We start from the raw sequence: 23,920 nt of genomic DNA on the forward strand, positions 1-23,920 counted from the left end.
TAAAGGTTGACATGCCTAAGGTTCAAAAGGTTGACACAAGCATAAGGTCGAAAGCCAAAAGGTTGGCATTTGCCGACAGGTGGTATTTCATGACCTACCATCCACTAGGGCGTGGACGGAGAATATAATAGTGTGCCAGGCGTAGCAAGGCACTGTGCTCAAGGGGACGCGGAGCACCAATACGGTGTCCATGTCGACATTCGGGACAAAAATTTGAAAAACCCATCTCGACCTTCCCAATGTCAACATTAAGCTTGTGTCGACCTTTTGACCCAGTCAATCTTAGGCATGTCAACTTTTGGATGTGTCTACCTAAGGCCTTTCAACCTTCAGTGGTTGACACAATGTCCCATACCTGTTTTAAATACTCCACAAAACCAGTGTTGTTGCTATAATGGGTGTGGGTAAAGGTCCTCCTGGCAGTGCCATCTTTCTGGCCATATATTAAAAAAGATGGTGACGGCACAGCAGACAAAGATTCTGGCAGTGTGACCACGGTTTGAGCTCTTCTGCCCATGTGACATCTTTCCAAATACGCCATCAAAAAAAATGGAGGCTGAGGGGAGGACCTTACATGAATAATAGCAACTCATGTCAACAGTGCAATAACAGAACTTACCCATCACAGAAGTAATAATAGCTATACTCCTATTGCAGGGCCAGATTACCAATGGGGTGGATGGGACTAAACCTACATGCATGAGGATGATAACAGCTGCCCTGATGACCATAAATCATTAGTATCAAAAATGTATTTCTATTTTCCTCATGAAATGATTCAATGTTTCAGGGTAACTGAATTTAGGGAGACATTGGGGTTGATAGTGTAAGCAGTGTACATCCAATTTGTGTATCACTCTGAGGTACTGACCTGCCCCCTCCACCATTTTTTGCTGATCAGAAGCTCCTACCCCTTCCAACTGACTGCAAATCTACTTTTCATTACAAACTAAAACATAAGTCTCTGCCAGAGATACTCTCATGTATATAATATCAGACACATGTAGCATCTTCAGCATCCATACACAAGTTCTAATAGGTTTTTGCTGAAAACGTCCTTACTTTTCTGGAAATGTCTCTTAGTTTCCGGAAGAAGTCGTCGGAAGCATGATTGTCTCCTCCTTCTGACTGAATTGGCTCAACAACAATGCCGGCGACCGTCTTTTTCTTTTTCCTGTATTTTACAATTAAATCCTCCACCTAGAAATGAGCATAAATATTCTATTTAACCCTTTCAAGTCCAATGCCTAGTCAGGCTCAATAGCCCTAGCGCTAATAGCAATAGTGAGCCACTTTAAAATAAGAACATTAAAATTGTTCAACATTCAATGTAGACCATTTTGAATAAAAAAAATTACATTTAATTAAAACATTTAAACATTTGAATTGCAAAAAAAAAAAAAATTGGACTGCAAAATGTTAAATAAAAAGTACATTTGCGTAGAATGTCTATGCATTGATATGGCAATGTGACCAATATAACAGTATATTTAACAGAATTGGCAGAACTTAAACCAAATAATGTTTACATTTTTAGAAGATTTGGGATAGGGAGAACTTGCCCACCTTTCCGTGGTCCGAGAGGGTACCCGATTTTCAGGAGCCTCCTGGCCCAGTAAGCAAGAATGTAATTTATTGGCTGTCACCTTATTACAATGTTAAAATAATATTGCCATCTTTATACAGTATAATCATACACTTTGCCTCCCTTAAAATAGTTAACATAATTGCCATAAGATAACTATTTCTGTTTCCTTAAAAAATGTGCGATTTGTACTAACTTTTGGAAACTCAAATCGCACCATGTGTAATAATGCACCTTTAGTCTAGCCTTTGGTCTTTAGAAAAGGGTCACAGATTATCCAAAACTGCTGCAGTAATGATGTCAAAATGTATCAATGACATTAAACACAAAAGATAACTGATCATAAAGTGTTCACTTCTGTGGTATTCAGTGGTGCAAGTAGAATTTTTTTCTTGGTGGTGCTAATAGCCTCCACCAAAAATGGGTGTGGCCATGTGTCATGAGGGGGTGTGGTCACTCAAAGCTAGAGGAGTGACTAAATGACAATAGTGGCGCGGTATCAGGAGACAGAGAATAAGAAACGGAATGACTGGGGGTGGGTTGGCTCTTGCTCATAGTTGCCTACCCTCCTGCATTCTGCAGTAGACTCCCTAAAATAGCAGCAATCTCCCTCTCTCCCTCATTAGTCTAGCAATCTCCCTCATTTCACATAGCCCACATTACACTGTTACATTTTTTGGAAAAAAAAGGAATGAGAGATAGATACATTTACACCATTTTCTAGCACTATACCAAGTACAGTAACTCTTACTAACCGCTTTGGGACTCATCTACATTTGGATATAAGTCATTTCTCTCAGATGTAGTGGTACACACCCAAACTTCTAGGTGACACGTTCACAATCTCTTTGGAACTAGACACGCCCTTTGGGTGGAGCATGACACCCCCCCTCAATGGGGCGCTGTGCAAAATTCTACTACCAACTATAATCTCCCTAAAACTAGTTTTCAAAAGTAGGCAAGTATGCTCTTGCTTGGTGGAGAGCCGGGCAGCTTGTGCTTACAATTGTGGAGCCTGCTCTTCATGCTGTCATGCTGCTGATGTCTGTCAGTGTGACAGGCTAAATCAGCAGTAGCGGGAAGCAGCATACAGCACCGATCATAACACTGGGTGGGCTGTGGATGCATTATATTTAGACTTAAAATAAAAATAGAATTGACAGTGGGTCAGGGGTAAGTGGTACCACGTACCTGCAACATATTTCTTACAGGTACTCCGTACCATGCCGTACCCCCTCACTTGCACACTGGTGATATTGGTGACCACGCGTAAATACTACTTACAAGAAAAACCTCATATTACTGTTAGTATAACTGGTACTTGTTTCCTAGCACGGCCACACCGATTTACATCGGGGTGGTCGTGTCGGAAAAATCGCGTCGATCGCATCGCATGCGATTTGGTCGCATGCGATGCGATCGATGCGACCGACCCGATTTTTTGATTGAATGAAATGTAAATCGGGTCCCTGTGACCCGATTTTACATTGGATTCAATGTAAAATATTCCCTACACCACCAAATTTAACTTCGTAAACCCCACCCCACGATAGACGCCAACCCGAAGCGTGGCGAGCGCAGCGAGCCCGCGAGGGGCGGCGGTGCGCGAGGGGCGGCGGTGCGCGTCCTCCGACCTTTTCATTCCCCTACTATCCACGTCGGCGTGGAGTTGAGAATAGAATAGTGTGGCGAGCGCAGCGAGCCACCGAGCCCGAAGCGTGGCGAGCCCCGCGAGGGGACGCGTATACCTGTGAAGTTATACGTGTCCCCACGCGGGGCTCGCTGCGCTCGCCACGCTTCGGGCTCGGTGGCTCGCTGCGCTCGCCACACTATTCTATTCTCAACTCCACGCCGACGTGGATAGTAGGGGAATGAAAAGGTCGGAGGACGCGCACCGCCGCCCCTCGACGGTCGCGTCGTGACCAATGTTAATGGTCCCGACCGACGCGATGCCCCCGATATTGTACCTTTGCCGGCAAAATGGACCTGATTTCAAAGGAAATCGGGTCCATCGTGTGGATCGTGTACCTTAACTTAAAGGTACACGATCCACAAGATTGTGGCCGTGCTAGGAAACAAGTACCGTATAACTTATTATAGACCTACAACTGATGAATTATACACTTGAATTTTCTATATTACCTCTTCCAAGCAGTGAGCCTCTTCATCCCGATTTTCCTTAACAAACTCCTCCAGTGGGTACTTAAGTCTTGGGAATGGAGCAATAGGCCAATCAAAAGAGGGAATGTCCAATTTGTGTATAGCTTTAGAGTGTGTTGTTGCTAGGCAACCTATAACAATATAAAGTAGAGAAAAAAACATGTATAAAATGATTTGTACCTAGGAAAAATGACTATACACTTACAATGTAATAATGATTGAAGTTCAGATTTACATATGTTGCACAGATAAGTACAGTCACATGAATTACATATTTAAAAGACAGATATAAATGTAAAATTTTTGTTACTGATAAAATCAAACAGAACAGTCAAAAAGAAGCTATAGAGGGAGATTCTTTGTATGCTCTGTCCCCCATTCGCAGTGTCACCGCTGCAGAGGGAATCGCCAGCAAAAGCTGACGATTCCCTGCAGAAGCCTATGGGCTTCTTACCGCAGCGCTGTGCGAGGGATCAGTCATGGATCCCTCCCAGCATGCCCTGAGGCCGGCGCCGAGCTCTGCACACGTGCAGATGGACTCCCGGGTCACAGTCCGGGAAGTCGAGCACAGTCCCTGCATCGCGAGGGACAGCTCTTATCACAAGAGCTGTCCCTTGCGTTAATGATCGCATATGTTAGAGCATATGCGATCATTAAGAATGCGGTGGCCGGCGAAGGGGGGCTATAGGGGGCTGCGGATGTTAGAACATCCCGCCCCTAATGAGTTATTATTACATTGTGTATCCAATGAAGATGGCAATGTTACCAGAATGTGTTCTTCTTTATAGTGTCATCATTAAAGAAATATATATATATATATATATATATATATATATATAAATATATAATTTTATCTGCTGCAGTACATTTGATTTCATCCACAGATCATGTACTGGCCACAAAATTGTAATGATGTAAGAATACTTAGGCATATGGGGCATTTAGGATTCCCTGGCTGATGTCCACCACTCTACTTATCAGTTCTAACCAGGGCAATTAAAGGTACACACTTACCTTCTGGCCTTTGTAAACAATCTACAAAACGGTACTCTTTACCTATCACGGCGCCCATCGCGGGCATTGAAACCCATGTTAAACATGGAAATCGCGTCGGTCGCGTCGCGGCCGGCCATAAATGTGCACACGATGGCCGCGACGCGATGCCCACGATTTGCCATAGGAATCAATGTTAAAACGCCCGATGGACACGATTTTCATGTTAAATGGCTGAATGGACCCGATTTCACCATAGGAAATAATGTTAAATGGGCCTTAGAGCCCAAATAGTTACCCTGAACTCTGAAATGGCCCCCCCAATTGTTTACGCCACCCCACGATCAACGTCAACCCGAAGCGTGGCGAGCGCAGCGAGCCCGCGAGGGGCGGCGGTACGCGTCCTACGACCTTTTCATACCCCCACTATCCACGTCGGCGTGGAGTTGAGAATAGAATAGTGTGGCGAGCGCAGCTAGCCACCGAGCCCAAAGCGTGGCGAGCGCAGCGAGCCCCGCGAGGGGACGCGGATACCTTCACAGCTATACGCGTCCCCTCGCGGGCTTCACAGGTGTCCATGGCGACGCGGACACCTGTGAAGCCCGCGAAGGGACGCGTTTACCTTTGAAGGTATCCGCATCCCCTCGCGGGGCTCGCTGCGCTCGCCACGCTTCGGGCTCGGTGGCTCGCCACACTATTCTATTCTATTCTATTCTGTACTAACATATGCGGCTGGCATCGCGGTGCGGTGACGGAGGACCCCCGCGATACCTGTACTCTGGTGTGCGGGGGTCTCCGTCACCTCCCTGCCACCACGCTCTCCCCTCACGCCGGGGACAGCTATGCATGCTGTCCCCAGCGCTTCCTCCTCCCCCCTGCAGCCGGAAGTACGTCCGGCTGCTTCACTAGGGGGAGGCAGGGCTTACCTTCCGGGGTCCAGGAGGACCCTTCAGGAAGGTAAGCCAGAGGGGGGGGTCGGCGAGGCGGCGGGTTTGCGTCGGCGGGGGCCAAAAGAAGCCCATAGGTTTTTATAGGGTATCGCCACCCAAAGGTGTCTGACAAAAACAACTCCCATAGCTGTGCAGAAGGACTACAATAGTTGTACAGTAGGAATGATAGCCATCCCGTAGCTGGGCAGAAGCACTCCCATAGCTCCCATAGCTGTGCAGAAGGAGATTTATAGCTGTACAGGAGGAATTATATAGCTGTACAGAAGGAATTATATAGCTGTGCAGAAGGACTCCCATAGCTGTGCAGAAGGACTACAATAGTTGTACAGTAGGAATGATATAGCCATTCCATAGCTGGGCAGAAGCACTCCCATAGCTCCCATAGCTGTGCAGAAGGAGATTTATAGCTGTACAGGAGGAATTATATAGCTGTACAGAAGGAATTATATAGCTGTGCAGAAGGACTCCCATAGCTGTGCAGAAGGACTACAATAGTTGTACAGTAGGAATGATATAGCCATTCCATAGCTGGGCAGAAGCACTCCCATAGCTCCCATAGCTGTGCAGAAGGAGATTTATAGCTGTACAGAAGGAATTATCAAACAGAAAGTGGGTTCACGCAAATGTGGCAAATGCAAAGCGTGCCCACTAATGGTCCCCACTACCTCCTACATGGACAAATTTGGGAAGAAAAGAGAGATCAGGAGTAACATCACATGTGTGACATCAGGGGTGGTGTATAACCTTAAATGTCCGTGTGAGAGACATTATATAGGAAAAACCATTAGACCCCTCAAACAGAGACTCCTAGAACATCTGTCCAGCATAAAAAATGCCAACAGGGACAAGGCCAACATGAAAACTCTTACACCTATCGCCAGGCACTTTCAAAGATACCATCAGAGTGACCCCACGGGCCTACAAGCCTTCGGTATGATAGAAGTTGACTTGGGCGACAGGAAAGGTGATAGGGATAAAGCATTACTTAAACAAGAGACTCGGCTCATCTTCCTCATGAACACTATGGTGCCCAACGGACTCAATGAGGAGAATAGCTATGCATGCTATTTATAGGGAATCCCCAAATAGATCAATCCCAACCTCCCTCCATATTCAATCAGGATACTATAAGTAACCATGATCCAATCCTGGTATCTAATACAACGCTGTCACGCAAGCCCTTGTCCGACCTCGACTTACACACTTACATTAAGGCAATTTCTGCCAATCTTATCTCATAAAGTGTCATCACTATGCCCCGTATTAGGTATATCACAGCTTTATCAGACACTATTGGGTGCCATAATACACACCCCCTCTCCATAGCCCACTTCCCATCAGCACGTATTAATTGTCACGGTTGTATCACATTTTTGTTTTTCAAGTTATCACTCTATTTTTTCACATGACCACTGGAGTCACCTCCTCCACAGGATGGGTACCAGGTACTATATAACTTAATCACCAAGGAATATCTCAAAATTATCACTTTAGCGATTTTCAAATCCCACCTCAGCATTTCCACGGGTCAGAGAACTGACCCCAATACACATTTCTCACCACTATCACATGGGTATTACCCCACGGATAACCAAGAAGGAATATGACTGTATCTTGTCCGATTGGTGGACACCACGGTCGACATCTCACTGACACCCCTAATTTCTTCATATTTTCACTCCCTGGAGTCTCACAATATTCAAGGCACTTACTGGGATGATACAATATCTACCTCCCAGCTATAGATAGAACAGCACACATAAGGAGATAATATGATACACTACCGCGACAACTCAGCGTTAGTTTAGTACCTGACAATATTGAATTCTATAATAGATATTCGGCGCCTTCTATCCCATGCGCCAATATCTTCTCTCCTCTCTTTTGTCTTTTCACTAATGAGATTTAATACAATATATTTTCAAACTAACACAACGATAGTGAATTTATACTCCTTCTGACATGTGTACATACGACACGAGAAGGGACACAATCCGTCAGTGTCGAAATCTCTAAGATGACCAATGTCTAAATAAGAAAATGACAGATAAATAGCACATCGATGTGAAGTATTATAAAATATCTAGATATATGACAAACGACGTTAGTACCGGAGTAATTAAGCATGCGTAGCCAATGCGATCATCCATGTAAACCTATGACATCTATAACATGTATGCGCCTAATCAATAGAACCTTAACAATACTGTCAGGACTGACAGGGAGTCTAACAATATAATGGCAGATAGCCACAATCCTGATCACCTCAATATACTCACTCCCCGTATAGACACAGAAGGACGGACCACAGCGAGGAGTATGTGCGACGCGCATCCCCCGAATCCCTGACAACGGTATCCTAGACACGGTTACCACAACTAACAGAACGGAGTGAACGCCCACTAGAGGGGATTAACACAGACACGACACACCTGTGAAGGGGGCGGCAGTAAGGGCGGTACTGCACCTCCGATTGGTACTACGCAATGAGAAGCGCCCTTTTTAAACCCTCTGGTGACGATGGTACAGGTCGCCCTGAGGAAGAAACTGCGAAGCGTACGCCGGCCTCCACTAGCCGTGCGGTCGCTCCCTGAAACCTTTTTTATTTTCCTGCCTGACTGTTACTATTTCCAGTCCTTTTAAGGACTCTAATGTCTAGTTAATATATTTTCTTTAATTTATGTACATTGCCGTATGCAGCAAACACTGGGGATCGTGAGCTGTTAGTCATCTCCGCTTGCCAGTCTTGGGTAATACTTACCTGTGACCCCACGATCTGGCAGAGGCGAGACACTACAGCCAAACCCTATGTGACCCTGTATCAGTGCAGATATTTGTAAAATCTGTCCAAAATTATCTTTGGTTACAGATACTGGTAATTATTATGCGCCTGTAGAAAATAAGTGATCTAGAGGGTGATTTGTGCAGTACATACTAGGCGATTATGCCATCTGCTCACAACCCAACCTCGACACTGTGTTGATCCACGTGTAGGATCTCTACGTTACACAGTGTGTATATACATCGAGGTAACCTCTATCTAACTACATAATAGCGCATTTCCAGTTAAACAATTAAACTATCAGCACTTTATCTTAAAATACTGGGAGCTCTGAACTGATCGTTACTACCACCTGCCAGTCCTGGGGTATATCCATCTGTAACCCCACAAACTGACAGGGGTGGGATATGACAGCCAGACTCGTGTGATACCACATACAAAAATACGCCGACAACTCTGTCCAAATTTATTTTGGTAAACACTGGCCATTTCTTGCACCTACAAACAAAGTGACCCAAGGGGTGTACTAGAGCAGTATATATCAGGCGCTCGCGCCAGCTGCTCATAACCCCACTCCGACACTGTGTAGAACTACATGTAGAAATTCACACTATACAGTGCTTATCGGCATTGAGGCAGTCACTACGATTTAAGTGCAGACTAGGACTTCCAGTAGAATTAATCAGAGACTGTTTAAGTGTCAGCTATATTTTTCACGTATGTGACAGAAATCTCTTCCATTTTTTTTAAAGCAATGTACGTATAAATAAAGACACAGGCAGACGATTGATTGTTTATTTAATAAAGAGCTTCTTGAGTCCCCATCAGTGCATTATAGGCACAATAGCCAGCACTGAAGGTGAGACCCACTTGTGTATAAGCTACAAACAATAATATCAAGGGACGCCGCATGAGCCCAAGTTTTTAAGTTCACACTAGCACTGTCCATGTTATATGTTTCATGTTGTTTTGTCATATTTCGCAACCGATTTCTTTTTAAATTGATCCATTAAAAATTATGTTTTAAGTCTCGCAATTCATTTTGAGGTGCACCACTATTGTGACAATTCTTTTTTTCTTTTTCATGTGAATTCATAATTCTTTGTCCTGTGGTAGCACACCCCCAGGCAGTCTATTTCAACTATTGAGAATATACCCTGACGGGGGGTCACCCATTTATACGAAATACAACTGTGTGTCCTGTGCGTATGACCAACCCCAATTATACTTACTGTCTAATCTACAGTGACCTAGAGTCACATTCCTGGTCAATCTGCACGGACGGCTTTCGAATATAACATTAAACAATAATTACTATACACTGTACCTACGTTACCAGTTGGTTGCGACTCAATTATGTCTAATACAGAAGTACCGACACCGATCGCCCCTATATTCAGTCTCAGTCAAGATTTGACAGAAAGACAGAATAAATTAAAAAATTGCATGGACAATTTGCTAACCAGAGACATTACCCAGATCCAAACCAGTGATGACTGGGTTAATGATCTTCAGTCCCTCAAATTTACTCTTATTAAGCAGTCCAAAGCCTTTTGGAACAAGGCCACATTTGATAGTTACACAAAACAGAGGGTTACACCAAGAGGCCTACGTCCTAAAGTGTTTCCATCCTTTGAGTTGGCCTCTGAGAACCTACGCACCGAGTGGGAACAGACACTCACTAACTGCTCACTCAAACTGATCAACATTTTGACCAAACACGAGGAGATCAAATTAGAGCAGCATGCGGTGGAAATAGCAAGGTTGAGTACCAGGCTCAAGGACTTTGAAAATTTGGACAGGTTCCAAAAAATGTATCAGCGCTTTAAGACTGAGATAGACGGCATTGAGAGGGAGACCATTAGCCGTAAAAAATCCAAATTACAGAGGGATCTTCAGGATTTTACCACCAACTCAGTATACAAATGGAATCATGGTAATAGGCGCACACAGGACAATCGCACCCCCAACTACACAACATCTGATGTAGATTCATCAGGGAGCGAGTCCGCATACGAACAGCGCAACACACGCAAAACTGCACAGGATTTTTTAGGGGTTACCCCAAGAGAGACCAGGGACAATATAGGAGGGCACCAAGAAAGATCAGGAGGGGCAAGAAGAAAAAGACCCAACAGGGAATGGAGGGAGGAACACAGGGAGTACAGACGATACAGGAACTAAAACCTGTAGATCGCCTGCGCGTTATCAACCTGACAGACCATGAATTGACCCCTGCCCAGAATGAAGTTCTTAGCAAAGGACTATCCTTCAGTCCCACTCAAACTTTTGACCGCTTTGATTATGAGCGAGACATTAACCTCTTTGGGAGGAAACTCCTACTAAAGAAACTGTTTAGCAAAAAGGACCATGACACCTCTGGTTACCAGCCCAATATATCTGTAAATGCCGATACAATTGACAGACAACCTAAGATCACCAGTTTCTTTACCAAAGAAGATCTGAATGCCTTGGCAATACTAGATGAGTTAGCTGATGAAGATCCATGTGACATGGACGAACTCGCAGAACAAAACCCAGGTCCACCTCTGAAAAAGAAATCCCAGTTCTATCCAGATTTTAAAATTTGCCCACAGGTCAAAACTTATATTGACCTTGTCAGTAAAGACCTGGACGCATTGGAGAGGCGGAAAAAGACAAACCTCCCAGGCAATCTGTCTAAAGAAGAACAGCAGGCACTTAAGGAGATTACAAAATGGGATGATACTATTGTCAAGCCCTCGGATAAGGGGGGTAACATTGTGTTATGGAGCCGAGATAAATACATCCAAGAACTCAATCGCCAACTTAGAGACAAAACTTGCTATAGAAAACTTACGTTCAACCCCTTAGGGAAATATTCAGAACAATACAAACAAATACTTAAGGACGCAATGAGCGAGGGCACCATCAATAAAACACAAATGGATTTTCTGACAGTAAATCATCCCAGAGTACCTACACTGTACCTCCTACCTAAAGTGCATAAAAACGACAAGAATCCACCTGGGAGGCCAATTGTCTCTGGGATGGGGGGTCTTACTGAGAATGCTAGCAAATTTGTGGACCATTGGTTACGCAGATATGTACTGACCCTACCATCATACACTAGGGACACGATGGACGTACTTAATAAAATCCAAGACGTGGTCCTTAGCGATGAATGTTGGCTCGTGACATGTGATGTAGAAGGGCTATATACCAGCATAATTCATGAACATGGTATCAATGCCACCAAATACTTCCTTAGTATGGAACAGAATGAGGATTTCAATAAATTCATCATCCAACTTCTAGAATTTATACTCACGAGAAACTTCTTCACCTGCAATGAGAACATCTACCTCCAGGTACAGGGGACCGCTATGGGTAGCGCTTGCGCACCAACCTATGCGAACCTGTACCTGGGATGGTGGGAGCGGGAGGTGGTTTTTAGTGAAGAAAATGAACCGTATACCAGACATGTCCTATTATGGCTTAGGTACATAGATGACCTGCTGATCATCTGGGAAGGACCTAAAGAACAGTTCACCCTATTTATTGCCAGACTTAACCATAATGAGCTCAACCTGAAACTGACGTTTGACATCAGTCAGGAATCTGTCTCCTTTCTTGACCTAAAACTCACTATTGAACCAGACGGACATATAACATCAGATCTATTCCGTAAAAAGACCGCAACCAATTCCATCCTCCATCATAAAAGCTCACACCTCCCACCAGTCCTCAAGGGCCTCCCAAAAGGAGAATTTCTAAGAACAAGGAGGAACTGCTCTGAGGAAAAAACATATGAGAAGAGAGCTGGAGAATTATCAAAGCGGTTGGAGTACAGAGGGTACAGCAAAAGGGAGATTAGAAAAGCAGCTAAGGAAGCAGGCAAGGTCAGCAGGGACACACTCCTTACACCTAAACCTAAAGACACAGGAGAATCGAAGGAGGTGGTACGGTTCATAGGGACATATTGCTCGGAATGGAAAACCATCCAGGGCATTATTAATAAACACACCGATGTACTAAGGACTGATACGGATCTGGATGAGATCCTGGGACCACGAGTTCAGATGTGCTGGAGAAGGAGTAGCAACCTGAAAGACATCCTAGTTCACAGTCACATGACCCAACCCACTACGCAAATCAAACAGAAAGTGGGTTCACGCAAATGTGGCAAATGCAAAGCGTGCCCACTAATGGTCCCCACTACCTCCTACATGGACAAATTTCGAAGAAAAGAGAGATCAGGAGTAACATCACATGTGTGACATCAGGGGTGGTGTATAACCTTAAATGTCCGTGTGAGAGACATTATATAGGAAAAACCATTACACCCCTCAAACAGAGACTCCTAGAACATCTGTCCAGCATAAAAAATGCCAACAGGGACAAGGCCAACATGAAAACTCTTACACCTATCGCCAGGCACTTTCAAAGATACCATCAGAGTGACCCCACGGGCCTACAAGCCTTCGGTATGATAGAAGTTGACTTGGGCGACAGGAAAGGTGATAGGGATAAAGCATTACTTAAACAAGAGACTCGGCTCATCTTCCTCATGAACACTATGGTGCCCAACGGACTCAATGAGGAGAATAGCTATGCATGCTATTTATAGGGAATCCCCAAATAGATCAATCCCAACCTCCCTCCATATTCAATCAGGATACTATAAGTAACCATGATCCAATCCTGGTATCTAATACAACGCTGTCACGCAAGCCCTTGTCCGACCTCGACTTACACACTTACATTAAGGCAATTTCTGCCAATCTTATCTCATAAAGTGTCATCACTATGCCCCGTATTAGGTATATCACAGCTTTATCAGACACTATTGGGTGCCATAATACACACCCCCTCTCCATAGCCCACTTCCCATCAGCACGTATTAATTGTCACGGTTGTATCACATTTTTGTTTTTCAAGTTATCACTCTATTTTTTCACATGACCACTGGAGTCACCTCCTCCACAGGATGGGTACCAGGTACTATATAACTTAATCACCAAGGAATATCTCAAAATTATCACTTTAGCGATTTTCAAATCCCACCTCAGCATTTCCACGGGTCAGAGAACTGACCCCAATACACATTTCTCACCACTATCACATGGGTATTACCCCACGGATAACCAAGAAGGAATATGACTGTATCTTGTCCGATTGGTGGACACCACGGTCGACATCTCACTGACACCCCTAATTTCTTCATATTTTCACTCCCTGGAGTCTCACAATATTCAAGGCACTTACTGGGATGATACAATATCTACCTCCCAGCTATAGATAGAACAGCACACATAAGGAGATAATATGATACACTACCGCGACAACTCAGCGTTAGTTTAGTACCTGACAATATTGAATTCTATAATAGATATTCGGCGCCTTCTATCCCATGCGCCAATATCTTCTCTCCTCTCTTTTGTCTTTTCACTAATGAGATTTAATACAATATATTTTCAAACTAACACAACGATAGTGAATTTATACTCCTTCTGACATGTGTACATACGACACGAGAAGGGACACAATCCGTCAGTGTCGAAATCTCTAAGATGACCAATGTCTAAATAAGAAAATGACAGATAAATAGCACATCGATGTGAAGTATTATAAAATATCTAGATATATGACAAACGACGTTAGTACCGGAGTAATTAAGCATGCGTAGCCAATGCGATCATCCATGTAAACCTATGACATCTATAACATGTATGCGCCTGATCAATAGAACCTTAACAATACTGTCAGGACTGACAGGGAGTCTAACAATATAATGGCAGATAGCCACAATCCTGATCACCTCAATATACTCACTCCCCGTATAGACACAGAAGGACGGACCACAGCGAGGAGTATGTGCGACGCGCATCCCCCGAATCCCTGACAACGGTATCCTAGACACGGTTACCACAACTAACAGAACGGAGTGAACGCCCACTAGAGGGGATTAACACAGACACGACACACCTGTGAAGGGGGCGGCAGTAAGGGCGGTACTGCACCTCCGATTGGTACTACGCAATGAGAAGCGCCCTTTTTAAACCCTCTGGTGACGATGGTACAGGTCGCCCTGAGGAAGAAACTGCGAAGCGTACGCCGGCCTCCACTAGCCGTGCGGTCGCTCCCTGAAGCCTTTTTTATTTTCCTGCCTGACTGTTACTATTTCCAGTCCTTTTAAGGACTCTAATGTCTAGTTAATATATTTTCTTTAATTTATGTACATTGCCGTATGCAGCAAACACTGGGGATCGTGAGCTGTTAGTCATCTCCGCTTGCCAGTCTTGGGTAATACTTACCTGTGACCCCACGATCTGGCAGAGGCGAGACACTACAGCCAAACCCTATGTGACCCTGTATCAGTGCAGATATTTGTAAAATCTGTCCAAAATTATCTTTGGTTACAGATACTGGTAATTATTATGCGCCTGTAGAAAATAAGTGATCTAGAGGGTGATTTGTGCAGTACATACTAGGCGATTATGCCATCTGCTCACAACCCAACCTCGACACTGTGTTGATCCACGTGTAGGATCTCTACGTTACACAGTGTGTATATACATCGAGGTAACCTCTATCTAACTACATAATAGCGCATTTCCAGTTAAACAATTAAACTATCAGCACTTTATCTTAAAATACTGGGAGCTCTGAACTGATCGTTACTACCACCTGCCAGTCCTGGGGTATATCCATCTGTAACCCCACAAACTGACAGGGGTGGGATATGACAGCCAGACTCGTGTGATACCACATACAAAAATACGCCGACAACTCTGTCCAAATTTATTTTGGTAAACACTGGCCATTTCTTGCACCTACAAACAAAGTGACCCAAGGGGTGTACTAGAGCAGTATATATCAGGCGCTCGCGCCAGCTGCTCATAACCCCACTCCGACACTGTGTAGAACTACATGTAGAAATTCACACTATACAGTGCTTATCGGCATTGAGGCAGTCACTACGATTTAAGTGCAGACTAGGACATCCAGTAGAATTAATCAGAGACTGTTTAAGTGTCAGCTATATTTTTCACGTATGTGACAGAAATCTCTTCCATTTTTTTTAAAGCAATGTACGTATAAATAAAGACACAGGCAGACGATTGATTGTTTATTTAATAAAGAGCTTCTTGAGTCCCCATCAGTGCATTATAGGCACAATAGCCAGCACTGAAGGTGAGACCCACTTGTGTATAAGCTACAAACAATAATATCAAGGGACGCCGCATGAGCCCAAGTTTTTAAGTTCACACTAGCACTGTCCATGTTATATGTTTCATGTTGTTTTGTCATATTTCGCAACCGATTTCTTTTTAAATTGATCCATTAAAAATTATGTTTTAAGTCTCGCAATTCATTTTGAGGTGCACCACTATTGTGACAATTCTTTTTTTCTTTTTCATGTGAATTCATAATTCTTTGTCCTGTGGTAGCACACCCCCAGGCAGTCTATTTCAACTATTGAGAATATACCCTGACGGGGGGTCACCCATTTATACGAAATACAACTGTGTGTCCTGTGCGTATGACCAACCCCAATTATACTTACTGTCTAATCTACAGTGACCTAGAGTCACATTCCTGGTCAATCTGCACGGACGGCTTTCGAATATAACATTAAACAATAATTACTATACACTGTACCTACGTTACCAGTTGGTTGCGACTCAATTATGTCTAATACAGAAGTACCGACACCGATCGCCCCTATATTCAGTCTCAGTCAAGATTTGACAGAAAGACAGAATAAATTAAAAAATTGCATGGACAATTTGCTAACCAGAGACATTACCCAGATCCAAACCAGTGATGACTGGGTTAATGATCTTCAGTCCCTCAAATTTACTCTTATTAAGCAGTCCAAAGCCTTTTGGAACAAGGCCACATTTGATAGTTACACAAAACAGAGGGTTACACCAAGAGGCCTACGTCCTAAAGTGTTTCCATCCTTTGAGTTGGCCTCTGAGAACCTACGCACCGAGTGGGAACAGACACTCACTAACTGCTCACTCAAACTGATCAACATTTTGACCAAACACGAGGAGATCAAATTAGAGCAGCATGCGGTGGAAATAGCAAGGTTGAGTACCAGGCTCAAGGACTTTGAAAATTTGGACAGGTTCCAAAAAATGTATCAGCGCTTTAAGACTGAGATAGACGGCATTGAGAGGGAGACCATTAGCCGTAAAAAATCCAAATTACAGAGGGATCTTCAGGATTTTACCACCAACTCAGTATACAAATGGAATCATGGTAATAGGCGCACACAGGACAATCGCACCCCCAACTACACAACATCTGATGTAGATTCATCAGGGAGCGAGTCCGCATACGAACAGCGCAACACACGCAAAACTGCACAGGATTTTTTAGGGGTTACCCCAAGAGAGACCAGGGACAATATAGGAGGGCACCAAGAAAGATCAGGAGGGGCAAGAAGAAAAAGACCCAACAGGGAATGGAGGGAGGAACACAGGGAGTACAGACGATACAGGAACTAAAACCTGTAGATCGCCTGCGCGTTATCAACCTGACAGACCATGAATTGACCCCTGCCCAGAATGAAGTTCTTAGCAAAGGACTATCCTTCAGTCCCACTCAAACTTTTGACCGCTTTGATTATGAGCGAGACATTAACCTCTTTGGGAGGAAACTCCTACTAAAGAAACTGTTTAGCAAAAAGGACCATGACACCTCTGGTTACCAGCCCAATATATCTGTAAATGCCGATACAATTGACAGACAACCTAAGATCACCAGTTTCTTTACCAAAGAAGATCTGAATGCCTTGGCAATACTAGATGAGTTAGCTGATGAAGATCCATGTGACATGGACGAACTCGCAGAACAAAACCCAGGTCCACCTCTGAAAAAGAAATCCCAGTTCTATCCAGATTTTAAAATTTGCCCACAGGTCAAAACTTATATTGACCTTGTCAGTAAAGACCTGGACGCATTGGAGAGGCGGAAAAAGACAAACCTCCCAGGCAATCTGTCTAAAGAAGAACAGCAGGCACTTAAGGAGATTACAAAATGGGATGATACTATTGTCAAGCCCTCGGATAAGGGGGGTAACATTGTGTTATGGAGCCGAGATAAATACATCCAAGAACTCAATCGCCAACTTAGAGACAAAACTTGCTATAGAAAACTTACGTTCAACCCCTTAGGGAAATATTCAGAACAATACAAACAAATACTTAAGGACGCAATGAGCGAGGGCACCATCAATAAAACACAAATGGATTTTCTGACAGTGAATCATCCCAGAGTACCTACACTGTACCTCCTACCTAAAGTGCATAAAAACGACAAGAATCCACCTGGGAGGCCAATTGTCTCTGGGATGGGGGGTCTTACTGAGAATGCTAGCAAATTTGTGGACCATTGGTTACGCAGATATGTACTGACCCTACCATCATACACTAGGGACACGATGGACGTACTTAATAAAATCCAAGACGTGGTCCTTAGCGATGAATGTTGGCTCGTGACATGTGATGTAGAAGGGCTATATACCAGCATAATTCATGAACATGGTATCAATGCCACCAAATACTTCCTTAGTATGGAACAGAATGAGGATTTCAATAAATTCATCATCCAACTTCTAGAATTTATACTCACGAGAAACTTCTTCACCTGCAATGAGAACATCTACCTCCAGGTACAGGGGACCGCTATGGGTAGCGCTTGCGCACCAACCTATGCGAACCTGTACCTGGGATGGTGGGAGCGGGAGGTGGTTTTTAGTGAAGAAAATGAACCGTATACCAGACATGTCCTATTATGGCTTAGGTACATAGATGACCTGCTGATCATCTGGGAAGGACCTAAAGAACAGTTCACCCTATTTATTGCCAGACTTAACCATAATGAGCTCAACCTGAAACTGACGTTTGACATCAGTCAGGAATCGGACATATAACATCAGATCTATTCCGTAAAAAGACCGCAACCAATTCCATCCTCCATCATAAAAGCTCACACTTCCCACCAGTCCTCAAGGGCCTCCCAAAAGGAGAATTTCTAAGAACAAGGAGGAACTGCTCTGAGGAAAAAACATATGAGAAGAGAGCTGGAGAATTATCAAAGCGGTTGGAGTACAGAGGGTACAGCAAAAGGGAGATTAGAAAAGCAGCTAAGGAAGCAGGCAAGGTCAGCAGGGACACACTCCTTACACCTAAACCTAAAGACACAGGAGAATCGAAGAAGGTGGTACGGTTCATAGGGACATATTGCTCGGAATGGAAAACCATCCAGGGCATTATTAATAAACACACCGATGTACTAAGGACTGATACGGATCTGGATGAGATCCTGGGACCACGAGTTCAGATGTGCTGGAGAAGGAGTAGCAACCTGAAAGACATCCTAGTTCACAGTCACATGACCCAACCCACTACGCAAATCAAACAGAAAGTGGGTTCACGCAAATGTGGCAAATGCAAAGCGTGCCCACTAATGGTCCCCACTACCTCCTACATGGACAAATTTGGGAAGAAAAGAGAGATCAGGAGTAACATCACATGTGTGACATCAGGGGTGGTGTATAACCTTAAATGTCCGTGTGAGAGACATTATATAGGAAAAACCATTAGACCCCTCAAACAGAGACTCCTAGAACATCTGTCCAGCATAAAAAATGCCAACAGGGACAAGGCCAACATGAAAACTCTTACACCTATCGCCAGGCACTTTCAAAGATACCATCAGAGTGACCCCACGGGCCTACAAGCCTTCGGTATGATAGAAGTTGACTTGGGCGACAGGAAAGGTGATAGGGATAAAGCATTACTTAAACAAGAGACTCGGCTCATCTTCCTCATGAACACTATGGTGCCCAACGGACTCAATGAGGAGAATAGCTATGCATGCTATTTATAGGGAATCCCCAAATAGATCAATCCCAACCTCCCTCCATATTCAATCAGGATACTATAAGTAACCATGATCCAATCCTGGTATCTAATACAACGCTGTCACGCAAGCCCTTGTCCGACCTCGACTTACACACTTACATTAAGGCAATTTCTGCCAATCTTATCTCATAAAGTGTCATCACTATGCCCCGTATTAGGTATATCACAGCTTTATCAGACACTATTGGGTGCCATAATACACACCCCCTCTCCATAGCCCACTTCCCATCAGCACGTATTAATTGTCACGGTTGTATCACATTTTTGTTTTTCAAGTTATCACTCTATTTTTTCACATGACCACTGGAGTCACCTCCTCCACAGGATGGGTACCAGATACTATATAACTTAATCACCAAGGAATATCTCAAAATTATCACTTTAGCGATTTTCAAATCCCACCTCAGCATTTCCACGGGTCAGAGAACTGACCCCAATACACATTTCTCACCACTATCACATGGGTATTACCCCACGGATAACCAAGAAGGAATATGACTGTATCTTGTCCGATTGGTGGACACCACGGTCGACATCTCACTGACACCCCTAATTTCTTCATATTTTCACTCCCTGGAGTCTCACAATATTCAAGGCACTTACTGGGATGATACAATATCTACCTCCCAGCTATAGATAGAACAGCACACATAAGGAGATAATATGATACACTACCGCGACAACTCAGCGTTAGTTTAGTACCTGACAATATTGAATTCTATAATAGATATTCGGCGCCTTCTATCCCATGCGCCAATATCTTCTCTCCTCTCTTTTGTCTTTTCACTAATGAGATTTAATACAATATATTTTCAAACTAACACAACGATAGTGAATTTATACTCCTTCTGACATGTGTACATACGACACGAGAAGGGACACAATCCGTCAGTGTCGAAATCTCTAAGATGACCAATGTCTAAATAAGAAAATGACAGATAAATAGCACATCGATGTGAAGTATTATAAAATATCTAGATATATGACAAACGACGTTAGTACCGGAGTAATTAAGCATGCGTAGCCAATGCGATCATCCATGTAAACCTATGACATCTATAACATGTATGCGCCTGATCAATAGAACCTTAACAATACTGTCAGGACTGACAGGGAGTCTAACAATATAATGGCAGATAGCCACAATCCTGATCACCTCAATATACTCACTCCCCGTATAGACACAGAAGGACGGACCACAGCGAGGAGTATGTGCGACGCGCATCCCCCGAATCCCTGACAACGGTATCCTAGACACGGTTACCACAACTAACAGAACGGAGTGAACGCCCACTAGAGGGGATTAACACAGACACGACACACCTGTGAAGGGGGCGGCAGTAAGGGCGGTACTGCACCTCCGATTGGTACTACGCAATGAGAAGCGCCCTTTTTAAACCCTCTGGTGACGATGGTACAGGTCGCCCTGAGGAAGAAACTGCGAAGCGTACGCCGGCCTCCACTAGCCGTGCGGTCGCTCCCTGAAACCTTTTTTATTTTCCTGCCTGACTGTTACTATTTCCAGTCCTTTTAAGGACTCTAATGTCTAGTTAATATATTTTCTTTAATTTATGTACATTGCCGTATGCAGCAAACACTGGGGATCGTGAGCTGTTAGTCATCTCCGCTTGCCAGTCTTGGGTAATACTTACCTGTGACCCCACGATCTGGCAGAGGCGAGACACTACAGCCAAACCCTATGTGACCCTGTATCAGTGCAGATATTTGTAAAATCTGTCCAAAATTATCTTTGGTTACAGATACTGGTAATTATTATGCGCCTGTAGAAAATAAGTGATCTAGAGGGTGATTTGTGCAGTACATACTAGGCGATTATGCCATCTGCTCACAACCCAACCTCGACACTGTGTTGATCCACGTGTAGGATCTCTACGTTACACAGTGTGTATATACATCGAGGTAACCTCTATCTAACTACATAATAGCGCATTTCCAGTTAAACAATTAAACTATCAGCACTTTATCTTAAAATACTGGGAGCTCTGAACTGATCGTTACTACCACCTGCCAGTCCTGGGGTATATCCATCTGTAACCCCACAAACTGACAGGGGTGGGATATGACAGCCAGACTCGTGTGATACCACATACAAAAATACGCCGACAACTCTGTCCAAATTTATTTTGGTAAACACTGGCCATTTCTTGCACCTACAAACAAAGTGACCCAAGGGGTGTACTAGAGCAGTATATATCAGGCGCTCGCGCCAGCTGCTCATAACCCCACTCCGACACTGTGTAGAACTACATGTAGAAATTCACACTATACAGTGCTTATCGGCATTGAGGCAGTCACTACGATTTAAGTGCAGACTAGGACATCCAGTAGAATTAATCAGAGACTGTTTAAGTGTCAGCTATATTTTTCACGTATGTGACAGAAATCTCTTCCATTTTTTTTAAAGCAATGTACGTATAAATAAAGACACAGGCAGACGATTGATTGTTTATTTAATAAAGAGCTTCTTGAGTCCCCATCAGTGCATTATAGGCACAATAGCCAGCACTGAAGGTGAGACCCACTTGTGTATAAGCTACAAACAATAATATCAAGGGACGCCGCATGAGCCCAAGTTTTTAAGTTCACACTAGCACTGTCCATGTTATATGTTTCATGTTGTTTTGTCATATTTCGCAACCGATTTCTTTTTAAATTGATCCATTAAAAATTATGTTTTAAGTCTCGCAATTCATTTTGAGGTGCACCACTATTGTGACAATTCTTTTTTTCTTTTTCATGTGAATTCATAATTCTTTGTCCTGTGGTAGCACACCCCCAGGCAGTCTATTTCAACTATTGAGAATATACCCTGACGGGGGGTCACCCATTTATACGAAATACAACTGTGTGTCCTGTGCGTATGACCAACCCCAATTATACTTACTGTCTAATCTACAGTGACCTAGAGTCACATTCCTGGTCAATCTGCACGGACGGCTTTCGAATATAACATTAAACAATAATTACTATACACTGTACCTACGTTACCAGTTGGTTGCGACTCAATTATGTCTAATACAGAAGTACCGACACCGATCGCCCCTATATTCAGTCTCAGTCAAGATTTGACAGAAAGACAGAATAAATTAAAAAATTGCATGGACAATTTGCTAACCAGAGACATTACCCAGATCCAAACCAGTGATGACTGGGTTAATGATCTTCAGTCCCTCAAATTTACTCTTATTAAGCAGTCCAAAGCCTTTTGGAACAAGGCCACATTTGATAGTTACACAAAACAGAGGGTTACACCAAGAGGCCTACGTCCTAAAGTGTTTCCATCCTTTGAGTTGGCCTCTGAGAACCTACGCACCGAGTGGGAACAGACACTCACTAACTGCTCACTCAAACTGATCAACATTTTGACCAAACACGAGGAGATCAAATTAGAGCAGCATGCGGTGGAAATAGCAAGGTTGAGTACCAGGCTCAAGGACTTTGAAAATTTGGACAGGTTCCAAAAAATGTATCAGCGCTTTAAGACTGAGATAGACGGCATTGAGAGGGAGACCATTAGCCGTAAAAAATCCAAATTACAGAGGGATCTTCAGGATTTTACCACCAACTCAGTATACAAATGGAATCATGGTAATAGGCGCACACAGGACAATTGCACCCCCAACTACACAACATCTGATGTAGATTCATCAGGGAGCGAGTCCGCATACGAACAGCGCAACACACGCAAAACTGCACAGGATTTTTTAGGGGTTACCCCAAGAGAGACCAGGGACAATATAGGAGGGCACCAAGAAAGATCAGGAGGGGCAAGAAGAAAAAGACCCAACAGGGAATGGAGGGAGGAACACAGGGAGTACAGACGATACAGGAACTAAAACCTGTAGATCGCCTGCGCGTTATCAACCTGACAGACCATGAATTGACCCCTGCCCAGAATGAAGTTCTTAGCAAAGGACTATCCTTCAGTCCCACTCAAACTTTTGACCGCTTTGATTATGAGCGAGACATTAACCTCTTTGGGAGGAAACTCCTACTAAAGAAACTGTTTAGCAAAAAGGACCATGACACCTCTGGTTACCAGCCCAATATATCTGTAAATGCCGATACAATTGACAGACAACCTAAGATCACCAGTTTCTTTACCAAAGAAGATCTGAATGCCTTGGCAATACTAGATGAGTTAGCTGATGAAGATCCATGTGACATGGACGAACTCGCAGAACAAAACCCAGGTCCACCTCTGAAAAAGAAATCCCAGTTCTATCCAGATTTTAAAATTTGCCCACAGGTCAAAACTTATATTGACCTTGTCAGTAAAGACCTGGACGCATTGGAGAGGCGGAAAAAGACAAACCTCCCAGGCAATCTGTCTAAAGAAGAACAGCAGGCACTTAAGGAGATTACAAAATGGGATGATACTATTGTCAAGCCCTCGGATAAGGGGGGTAACATTGTGTTATGGAGCCGAGATAAATACATCCAAGAACTCAATCGCCAACTTAGAGACAAAACTTGCTATAGAAAACTTACGTTCAACCCCTTAGGG

At 43.7% G+C, this 23,920-nt stretch overlaps 1 protein-coding gene across 1 annotated transcript in view; it reads right to left on the minus strand.

Annotated features, from left to right (window-relative positions):
* ABAT (4-aminobutyrate aminotransferase) overlaps positions 1-23,920 on the minus strand; it is a 186,344-nt gene that overhangs the window by 21,136 nt on the left and 141,288 nt on the right. The window contains exons 11-12 of the mRNA XM_083153381.1: positions 3,728-3,876; positions 1,063-1,200 (exon numbers count right to left, since the gene is read on the minus strand). Of these exons, the coding sequence (XP_083009507.1) occupies positions 1,063-1,200; positions 3,728-3,876 (287 nt within the window). The remainder of the gene's footprint in view (positions 1-1,062; positions 1,201-3,727; positions 3,877-23,920) is intronic.

The sequence above is a fragment of the Crinia signifera genome, chromosome 7 (assembly GCF_055691185.1).
Source record: "Crinia signifera chromosome 7, ASM5569118v1, whole genome shotgun sequence".
Lineage (NCBI taxonomy): Eukaryota > Metazoa > Chordata > Amphibia > Anura > Myobatrachidae > Crinia > Crinia signifera.